General features: G+C 36.9%; 1 protein-coding gene across 1 annotated transcript; it reads left to right on the top strand.

The window, feature by feature from the left end:
- Positions 1 to 8,302: 8,302 nt before the first annotated feature.
- Positions 8,303 to 10,764, top strand: LOC142519309 (protein JINGUBANG-like). Its single transcript, XM_075622284.1, has 2 exons — positions 8,303 to 9,030; positions 9,921 to 10,764. Exons 1-2 carry the CDS (start codon positions 8,377 to 8,379, stop codon positions 10,647 to 10,649), a joined length of 1,383 nt encoding a protein of 460 aa, XP_075478399.1. The 5' UTR covers positions 8,303 to 8,376; the 3' UTR covers positions 10,650 to 10,764.
- Positions 10,765 to 11,167: the final 403 nt, after the last annotated feature.

Below are 11,167 nucleotides of genomic sequence, written 5' to 3'. Positions count from 1 at the left end.
ATCATTGAGCAAAAAAATTGGATTTTTTTTTTATTTTCGAAAGTCAACAAAAATTGGACAAAAACCCACAACTTTGAAATCAACAGAAGATTTATTTGTTGTTGTTGTTGTTTTTTTTTTTTTTTTTGTATGGAACCCAACTCTGGAGATTGAGTTCACCGGCCGATAGCCCAAGTAAGGGCGATCAATTTACAACGCCGGTTGGAGTAGTACGTCGATCAAATACATTTGGTTTTGATTTATGAAACTCATTTAATTATGATATTTCTCATATTCAGTTATGTACATATTCAATTATCTTGAAAAAAATATCAATTAAATTGGACCTAGAATAAACCATTGGTTTTATTCATTAAGTTGCATTAGGTAATATAATACATGTGATACATAGAAGATAATTCTCAGTATAAGAGGACATATAGTCAAGATTCGTATATTTATTTCTTAATTTTGGATGAAGGATGATTTCTAGATTATTCAGTTATTTGAAATATGTAGATCAAGTGGGAGAATATTAGATTATATTATTTTAATACATAAAATAATTTAATTGTTCTCAACACATTTCATTAAGATAAATATGAGAGGCGTCTCTCATGTTTAAAAGAAGATAAATCAAGAATATTTTTTTAGATAAATATCTTGATATTTAATTTATCATATATCGGGTAGATATCATCAAAATAAATCACAATCAATTCAAAAGTAACCGATGATAGTGCATATTGTCTAGAAATATTGGTATCTGTGATCCTTAAGCGCACACTCCTAAAGGTATACAACACCATCTATAGTAAGATTTTGAGTGCTTGGAAAAGTCTCAAACATTTAGAAGGTATTCAAAGAGGTGTTTCAAGGTGTTCTTCATATTCAATGGTTGGAGGTGACATTCTCCTCCTTAATCTGTTCTCATCCTGATATCTCATGCGATTTATTTAGTGTCTGGTGAAAAAATAGAGATTAAGCGAAAAGCTCAGGTCGTAGTATTGTAAAACTGAATAAAGAATACAAAGAAAATATGTTTATATAGCTAGGTTAAACACAAAAATAATAAAATGATTAATCTACCCTTGAGAGCTAACAATAATATATTCTAACATCCCCCATCAAACTCACGATGCTACAGCTAAAAGCATGGAGAGTTTGTCAGACAAAAAACGGAAGCGTGAAGCGGAATGTTCCTTGGTAAACATATCAGCTATCTGCAGAGAAGAAGGAACGAAAGGTAACGTGATGGTGCCAAGCTGGAGATGATGACGAGTGACGTGACAATCGATCTCAATGTGCTTTGTCCTCTCATGAAAAACTGAATTGCGCACAATCTGAATTGCACTCTGATTATCACAATATAACGGAGTAGGATGACGAAAAAGGATACCGAAATCCGCAAGCAACCAACATAACCAAACAATCTCGCAAGTAGTGAAGCCATAGCACGATACTCGGCTTCGGTAGAAGATCTAGAGATAACAACTTGTTTCTTACTTTTCCAAGAGATAAGAGAATCTCCAAGAAAAATACAGAAGTCAGTGGTTGACTTACGATCCGTGGGATCGCCAGCCCAATCAGCATCAGAGTATGCACGCAGCTCTAAGGAAGAAGTAGAAGAAACAAAAAACTCTAAAACTGAGTTCCCCGAAGATACCTGAGAATGCGAAGAACAGCAGCCCAATGAACTGTAGTTGGTGCAGTGACAAACTGACTTACTACATGAATAGCATGCGCAATATCTGGACGAGTCACAGTGAGATAAACCAAGCTGCCAACAATAGTACGGTATAAGGTAGGATCTGGCAAAGGAGGTCCATCTGACAGAGAGCACCGAGCATTGGTCTCAAGAGGAGTATCAACTATCATGTTATCAGTTAGACGTGCACGCTCAAACAGATCTGCTATGTACTTTGACTGGGATAAAAGATAACCTTTTGGAGAATAGGCAACCTCAATTCCTATAAAGTAACGTAGTAAACCTAAATCATTCATAGCAAAGCAGCGAGCTAACTCAGACTTCAAAGCCTCAATACCGTCAATATCATCACCGGTGATTATCATGTCATCAACATATAAAGACAGAAGAATACGACCTGCACGAGTACACTTGACAAATAATGCGAAATCATGATGACTAGGAATAAACCCAAGCGAAGTAATCACTATAGAAAATTTCTCAAACCAAGCACGAGGAGCTTGTTTGAGACCATAAAGAGCCTTACGAAGTTTACAAACTTCACCAGGTTGGTGAGCAACACCAGGAGGAGGAGCCATAAAAACTTCTTCATGAAGATCACAATTCAAGAAAGCATTCTTGACATCCATCTGAGAGATTTTTCATCGACGAACAGAAGCAACAACAATTAAAGTACGAACTGTCGTCATTTTAGCAACGGGGGCAAATGTTTCCTCATAATTCATGCCATGCTTCTGAGAGTAACCTTTAGCAACAAGACGAGCTTTGTAGCGTTCAATAGATCCATCAGATTTGGTCTTGATCTTGTAGACCCAACGAGAGCCAATGGTGTGCTTTCCTGGTGGCAACAGAACCAAATCCCATGTATGAGTCTGATGAAGAGCAGTCAGTTCCACAGCCATAGCCTTCTGCCAAAGTGGATTACCAACAGCTTTGCTATAGGATAAAGGCTCAGAGAAACGATGAACAGAGGCAACAAATGAAGCGAAAGAGCTAGAATAACACGAGTAAGAAAAATCAGGTAGTCGAGTAGACTTACGAACCTGAGTGGACTGACGGAGTGAAGGATTATCCGCGATGCCAGGAGATGATTGGGTTGTCGTAGGGGGATTTGGAGGAGCAGGAGTCTCGGGTGTGGTCGTGGGCAAAGTCTCGTCGGTGTCGGAGGTGAAAGGGTCAATACGAATAAGATCTGCATGTGTCATATTATGTGAACTAACATGTATAGAAAAGAATGGAACATGTTCAAGAAACACAACATGACGAGAGACATACAGTTTTTGACTAATTGGATCAAAACAACGATACCCTTTTTGACCAATACCATAAACCAGGAAAACACACAGAGCAGAGCGCGAAGACAACTTATTGCGCTCGATCTGTGATCGGAGAACAAAACAGGCACAACCAAAAACACGCAATGAAGAATAATCAGGAGCATGACCATACATTTTTTCAAAGGGTGACAAACCTGAATTGTGTGAAGTTGGAATTCTATTAATCACGTGAACAGCAGTAAGAATTATTTCACCCCAAAATGCACTAGGAACATTAGAAGATAGTAAGAAAGAGCGAACTGTTTCAACAATATGTCTATGTTTTCTTTCGGCAACACCATTTTGTTCAGGGGTTTCTCTACACGAGGTTTGACGTATGGTACCATCAGAAGCAAGAAAACGCGAGAAATCATTAGAAGTGTATTCACCCCCCAAATCACAAGGAAAACACTTGATGACAGTTGAATGTTGATTTTTCACAAGAGCTTTAAAATCATTGAAAATAGCAAGATAATCAGACCTCTGTTTCATCAGATAAACCCAACAATAACGAGTGCAATCATCAATAAAAGAAACATAATATCTCGACCCTCTTTTCGTGGGAACAGGAGATGGTCCCCACACATCTGAATGAACAAGATCAAAAGGAGTAGAAGAAAAAGATAGACTTTTATAAAAAGGTAATGCCGAAAATTTTTCCAGTTTACAACCACTACAATCAGGAATATCATGACTTCTCAAAGTTCCTAGTGCTCCTGTAGACGCTAAAAAATTCAAACGAGACGTGGATACGTGTCCTAGACGATTATGCCATAAATAAAAAACAGAAGACGACTGGCTCAAGCGAAAAGAAGAGAGATCCACACTAGATGCTGCAACATCTGTTACACTGAGATAATCCAAAACATAAAGTCCCCACTGTCTACGGCCTGTCCCAATCAGCCTCTGGGATCGCGGGTCCTGCATATAACAATTTGAAGAAGAGAAATACACTAAGTATCCAGACTCACATAATTGACTGACCGAAACAAGATTAAGTGTAAGATTGGGAATATAGTATACATCGGGAAGAGATAAACAACACGTAACAAGAGAACCAATGCCTACTAATGGCATCGGTGTACCATCATCAATCACAATTTCAATGGAAGAATTGTGAGACAAAGAAGCAAAAGATGACAAATCATGAGACATATGATGAGATGCTCTAGAATCCAAGACCCAGATGGACGAAGATATACCTGAAGTGCCAGAGGATGACAAACCTATATGTGAAGAAGCTGACATAGCATGAGGCTGTGAAGCGAGGAACTGTTGAAACTGCTCAAACAAATACGGATCCAAAGACGGTGCAGCAAATGCATTGTTAGACTGAGGTGGTCGATATGTCCACTGGTTCGATGGATTACCAGGTTTCCATGGAGTGTTCTGAGATGGCTGCTGCTGCTGCTGTGGTTTCCATGGAGTGTTCAGAGATGGCTGATGTTGCTGTTGTGGTTTCTATAGAGTGTTGTGTGGTCGTTGTTGTTGCTGTTGCGGCTGCACTTTTCCTTTACTCAAAAATAGTGGGCATTGAGCTTTCCAGTGCCCCTTCTCTTTACAAAAAGCACACTCATCTTGAGAAACCTTCGTATTTGACTTGTTTTGGTGATTAGCTTGAGGTTGTTGAGGAGCTGCAAAGACAGATGGTGTAGTCGGGATTGTCCCTTTGTCAACGTGAGACTTAAGACGAATCTCTTCAGCTAACAATTCACTTACAACCGAGTCAACAGAAGGAAGAGGGTTACGATGAAGAATCGTCCCACGCAGACCCTCAAAATAATTCCGAAGTGTCATCAAAAACTGTACCAAGCACTGTTCTTCTCTCCGAGCAATATAAGGTGAGAATGCTCGCAATTCTGCAGATTCTGTTAGTGCCAATTGATCCCACAGTGACGACATGGAAGAATAAAAATCTTGGATGCTCATATCTTTCTGCTAAAGGGCACGAATATCTGTCTCCAATTGATATTGTTTGGCAAAATTAGACTTTGTATACAAGCGTGCCAGATGATCCCAAATCTCCTTAGCAGTCTCATATTTTGCCAATTGAGCACCTATTGAGTGCGCAACAGAATTATTAATCCACGTAATAATCTTCGAATTATCTGCCTCCCAAACATCCAATGACACAACATAATCAGGGTTCGTCTGGTCTGTAGGCTTGTCTCGCACACCTGTGACGTAGCCCCACATCGATTTCCCCCGCAAGAAATTCTTCATAACATAACCCCAATACGAATAATTTTTTTCATCCAATTAAACGCTATTCGACTGAAGAGAATTGTCTTTACGAGTAGCCATGATGCCAAAACCAAACAAAACCGAACGAATAAAACAAAACACAATGCTGAGAAGAAATCGATTACCAAAGAGAAACTATATGACGAAAGTTGTACGAACACAGCAGAAAAAAAAATATATTTTGAATTCATCATATTCACTACATATATTTTTTCGTAAAACACTAAGCATTTAGTTTTACTTCTAACATTTACATCAATTCCAATATCATGTCTTGAGTTCTCATCAATTTCAAACTAATTGATATAATAAATGGAAGGAAACTATTGGGGATCAACAATCAGCCATATTAGAAAAATGATTAGAAACATGTAACACTTGAATTGTTTTAGATTTTAAAATATTTGAATTACATCAACATCACCAACTTTAATTTTTGGTGCAACAAAAACAACTTAGTTTTAAAAAATTTCTAATTATGTATCAAATGATTACTATAGTTCCCATACCTTTTTTTTTTGGAAAAATTACAATTTTTAGTCGTTGAGAATACAACCCATATTACACTCATTAAAATCCATCAAAGCAAAAATAAAAGAAAACGACAAATTTTTTTCTTCTCATGATTTTGAGATATTGGGTGGTGTTTTGCTTGTATGAATTTTATTGCGTGTAACATAAACTTTATTCCCGCCACATGAGCTACACATGAAAGTATTAGTGTAATATAAACATTATCTAGTAGGTTAGTGGATAAAAACCGAAATTTGATAAATAACAGAATTAGAATCCAAAATAAGGCAATTTATAGAACTAAAATTGCAATTTTCCTTTTTCCTTTCTATAACTTGAAAATGAAAAGTTTTTTTTATATATAGAATTCAATTAAAAAAAATATTAAGAAAAGTGTTTTTATATTTAACATTGATTTTTGTCTATACGAAACATTACAATTTTATTTATGTATATTGACCTCTTTGCGGTTTTGGTTTTTTATATAGTAAAAAATTTCGATATTATACGGATATCTTTGTTTTTTTTTTTTTACAATTTTAAATTTTTTTCCATATGAAGAATTGAAGATGATGTGACACCGATGCAGCGGTGAAATGGTGTTGACATATACAGGACTACATCTACACTTTCTATTAGGATAGGGAGATAGTTTAGAGGAAGGTGAATAAAAAAAACTCATCAAAATTTCAAAATAATTATGTTGGGTTAGAAACATAGATTTTTAATTCTTGTTAATTGAGTATCAGTAAATCAATCAGTAAATCAACAGCTGAGTACTGTGTTGAAAAAGAAGCTCATTGAACTGGTCTGAACACGATAAATGGCAGTGTTGATTAACAGTTAGGCTAGGAAAATGGAAGTAAGAAATATAAGTGACTGAAAAGATAAATTCATATATTTTTTTTATGTTCGGAGACTTGAATAACTCTTATGTCATCTTTTCTTCCACTCGAAAAGGATTTCAATATAAGACATTGATAATTAAAAAAATTTCAACTAACCACTTCAGTAGGACTTACCACTTTCTGACTGAAACTCTTAGTATACTCAAATTCAAACAAATTACCAATAAGAGTTATTGTCAATTACAAGTATTTTACAAAGGATAAATCTAAGCACGAAGGATCTTCAATTATCAAAATAAAATCTTCGGTGTGTGCTTGAAAAATATTTGATCAGTTAGGATTTTTTAGAAACTTGATACTTAGAAAAATTCGCTTGTTTAATATTTGAAGATTCGAGAGTTCTAAGAGTCCATCCAACTGATCTATTTATAAGCTTTGATCACAATGGTCGTCTTTTTCAATCAGATAGTTATTTTCAAATATAGACGTTGTTTTGCCCAATCATCATCTTTTTTGACAGATAATACACATTCGATAGTGAGCATGGATTCTGACAGTTTAACAGACAGAAAAAAACCTTATGAATATTTTATCTGATATCAGCTCGGCTCTGCTCTTCAAAGAATGTTCTAGAAATATTCAGAGAATGTCTGTCAGATAGCCTGACTGATTCGGTAAAGGAGACTTATCAGTGATCGTCATCTAGTTGTCGCCCTTTGATAAGTTATCTTATTGTAGTTAAGGTTAGACATCAGTTGGACTCTAAATATATTTTTTCTTATGGAAAACATTTACGTATAAATGATCAGTTTGATTTTTTTCCATCGAAAAATTACAATTTTATTCACGTATATTGACCTATTTGCAATTTTGGTCCTTTATATAGTCAAAATTTCCAGTCCTAGTCAGAAATCCCTTTTTTTTTTTGCATTTATAGTCTTTTTTTTTCCAACATGGCGATGATATGAAAACAAAGCAGTGGTGAAATGGTGTTGGGCGTGTAGTACCATATCAGTACTTTCGATAAAAAAACTAAAATTACCTGTATATATATAGGGCTAAAATTTAAATTTGATAATATAAAGAACTTAAATTACGAAGAAGCAAATATATTAGATCAAAATTATAATTTTTCATTGGTTTTATTTCTCAAATATTAAACTATAGAAAGTATATTGCGTTAGTTTTGGACAAATATAATTTCAAAACACAAAAAGGAAAAATATTTAAGAGAATTAAATTAAGTAATGAAAAAAATCCAATAACATAATCAAATCGATTCAAACATATATGCAACATCAAGGTTGATTTCATCCTACATGTAAGGGCATTACCCCATGATAGAATCAAGGGTCCAAATTTAGCCACACAAACATGAGGTCCACTAAATTTTTTAAAATCACATATATGTGTGAATCTTGTCCATCTAAACCATGTGAGGGCAGTACCTCACATGTAGCATCGAGCTAACCTTTCCAAAGTAAATCATGGAGAATAAATACCCCACTGTTGTTTGGATCAGCTCAAGCTAGTACTCTATATATAGAGAGTTCACCAATCGCTAAATCTCTCGAGGAAATCATGTCAATGGACAGCTATGTAACCATCCCCTCATTTATTCAGATTTTACCAATAATATTAATTATTAAGTGCAACCGTATTCAATTTTATCATAACCATTTACTGAATTTGCCCATTCATTATTCAAGAACACCCTTCAATTCCACCATTAATATTCTACAGTATCACTCGTAATTTTAATTTGTGCATGTATGTATATATATGTATATGGGTGTGTGTACATGTAGATGGAGTAATGTACGACTTTATTCAGAAGCAGATGAAAATGGCAGCAACCCTAGAAGAGTTTCCCACTTCACCATCCTTCTCCATGAGAGACAACGCCCATTTCCCTCGCAGTGTCTCCACCAAAGAGACACCAATCTCCGACCCACCGTGCCTTCCCCCAAGGCTGAGCGCCACCACAGCCGCCTCCCTCTCCTTGAGCCTCCACCAATACTCTCAGCCAACCACCCCGCGCATCTCTTTCAGCCCCGAGTACTCCTCCAAGATGGACACAGCCTGCGCCGGAACCTACCGCTGCGTATCCTCGGTTCTGAAGAAGGACGGGCAGATACTGTGCATCGCCTCCGCGAACGGCATGGTTTACACGGGGTCACAAGGGAATGCGGTGAGAGTGTGGAAACTGCCGGAGTTCACGGAGTGCGCGCAGCTGAAGACGAAGGCGAGCATGGTGGTGGCGATGCAGGTGTCTAATGACAGGGTTTATGCTGCTTATGCGGACTGTAGGATTAGGGTTTGGCGTCGCACGTGGGAAGGGGTGATCAGGCACGTGCGGATGGCGACGGTTCCGACGGCGGGAAGTTATGTCCGGAGCTATATCATCGGAGGAAATAAAATGGTAATAATTTGTGCTATATTAATAGTTGCATTATTTTGCTACTTCAATCTTCGAGCCTAGAGATAGCATCTACATTAAATTTAAATAAATCATAAATAATATTTAAATGAAATTTAAATATATATTGCATTAAATTTTATAAAAGGAAGAAATAAATTTGTATGAATTTATGAGTATCATAGATTTATTGTATTTTTTTTAGAATAACACCTTTCAAACTATTATATTAATATATTATTATAAGAGCCAAATTCGTGAGAACTCCTCATATATATATATATATATATATATATATAATCACGTTATTCAAATATGGAGTTTATAGTACTTTGTTTATGAGATAATTCATAAATATTTATGAATATATTTTTTCTTATAATAATAATAATTCTAAAAACATATTTAATAATATTTTCTCCAACCCCCATATTTAGGTCCCTGTTTGAAGCCGACACCTTCGTACTTGAACATGGCGAAATGTTGTTTTTTTCCCCTAAAAAAGAATAACATGGACAAATGTTGGTTGAACTCATAAAGATCCATATTTTATTATTTGATTAATCTAGCCGAAACTAATTTCCAATTATTTGAGAAATATGACGTATGCATGTTTAATGATTATTATGACTTACCAAACTCATTAAAAATTTGCATGCTTTTAATGGGGCCGACCTACTTCCTCCCTCCCCCTTGAAATTAATTACAGTTTCGATTTCAATAATTTATAGCATAATAAAAATATTTATCACAGCTTATTTCACAAATGCACGGTTCTTATTCGATTCAACTTGCGAAATTTATGAACAAAATGATGTATTTATTTAACAATATTATCTTATAGATTATATTGAATCGTGTTCATTAACAAGTTTTGAATTATGTTTTTGTAGATAAAGCACATGGGACCGATATCGTCGCTAGCTATCAATGTAACAGATGATGTATTATACTCGGCTTCTGTTGACAAGACCGTAAAAGTATGGAGAATTTCAGATTTCAAGTGCATCGAGACCATCCAAGCCCACCTGGAACCGATCAACGCCATCGTGGTAGCCGACGACGGAGTGCTCTATACGGCCTCCGACGATGCCACGGTGAGAGTGTGGAGGCGCAACTTTTGCAGCGGTGATCGTCCCCATTCGCTCACTGTAACCCTTCCGGCAAAGCATTCCCCTGTTAAGACTCTAGCTTTGAGCTCGGACGGTAGGGTGTTGTATGGAGGGTGTAGCGATGGGTACGTACATTATTGGTTGAAGGGTTGGTTCACGGGGCAGTTGCAATACGGAGGGGCTTTGTCAGGACACACTCATGCCGTTATGTGTTTGTCTAGCGCGGCAACTTATGTCGTGAGTGGCTCGGCGGATTCGACTTGTCGGGTTTGGATTAGGGAGTTGGATGGGCAGCATAGTTCGGTCGCGCTGTTGCAAGGTCATAGGGGACCAGTGAGGTGTGTTACTGTGCTTTCGGGACATGTGATGGACGAAAATGCCGAGGATGGTTGCACGGTGTGTAGTGGAAGTCTCGACGGTGTGTTGAAAGTGTGGCGGGTGCATCATGCTACTAGCCCGAGTACTCGGGATGCTTTACAAAATGCTTGCGAATATTTCGAGTTGACTTGATATGAAGCAGTTGGCGAGTATTTTGAGTTCTGACTTTGCTAGCTTAGTCAAGGAAACATTCCTCTAGACCTGTAATATTAATGGTTAATAATATAATTTTAGTTCTTTATGCTTATCAAACATCTAACAATTTACTCTATAACAATAAAAATGAAAAAATTGAGGAGGGCTACCACATCCACCGCCCCCGTTGGCTCCGTCTCAGCTTGTATATATTGATGATACCCCAATAAGGATCCGAGTCATGAATGACCCGGGATATTAATTGATTAGCTCAGATAAGAGCCAATATGTCGGGTACTCTCCTCATTAACCGGGCATTGATTCTCCTCCCGAGTAATCAAGAGCCCGGGCTCTCATACAAGTGCCCGGGAACTTCCATCCGGTCTATCTCGAGAATTTCACCACACTCGAGTGTGATTGATACAAGCTGTCTAATCTGTCAGAGCAACATGGGTTTGGAGTGTTCTAAAAGTCATCAAAAACTATAGTATGGGCAGCCGACTTATCATACTTAG

The sequence above is a fragment of the Primulina tabacum genome, chromosome 1, assembly GCF_025594145.1.
Source record: "Primulina tabacum isolate GXHZ01 chromosome 1, ASM2559414v2, whole genome shotgun sequence".
NCBI classification, from domain to species: Eukaryota; Viridiplantae; Streptophyta; class Magnoliopsida; order Lamiales; family Gesneriaceae; genus Primulina; species Primulina tabacum.
This window is presented reverse-complemented; position numbering and strand designations above follow the sequence as displayed.

Bases quoted from the DNA above. Each gene is read 5' to 3' on its own strand.
- LOC142519309 (XM_075622284.1), top strand. From the start codon at position 8,377: ATGTATGTATATATATGTATATGGGTGTGTGTACATGTAGATGGAGTA. The intron at 9,031-9,920 runs GTAATAATTTGT...ATGTTTTTGTAG, and splicing joins TCATCGGAGGAAATAAAATG to ATAAAGCACATGGGACCGAT.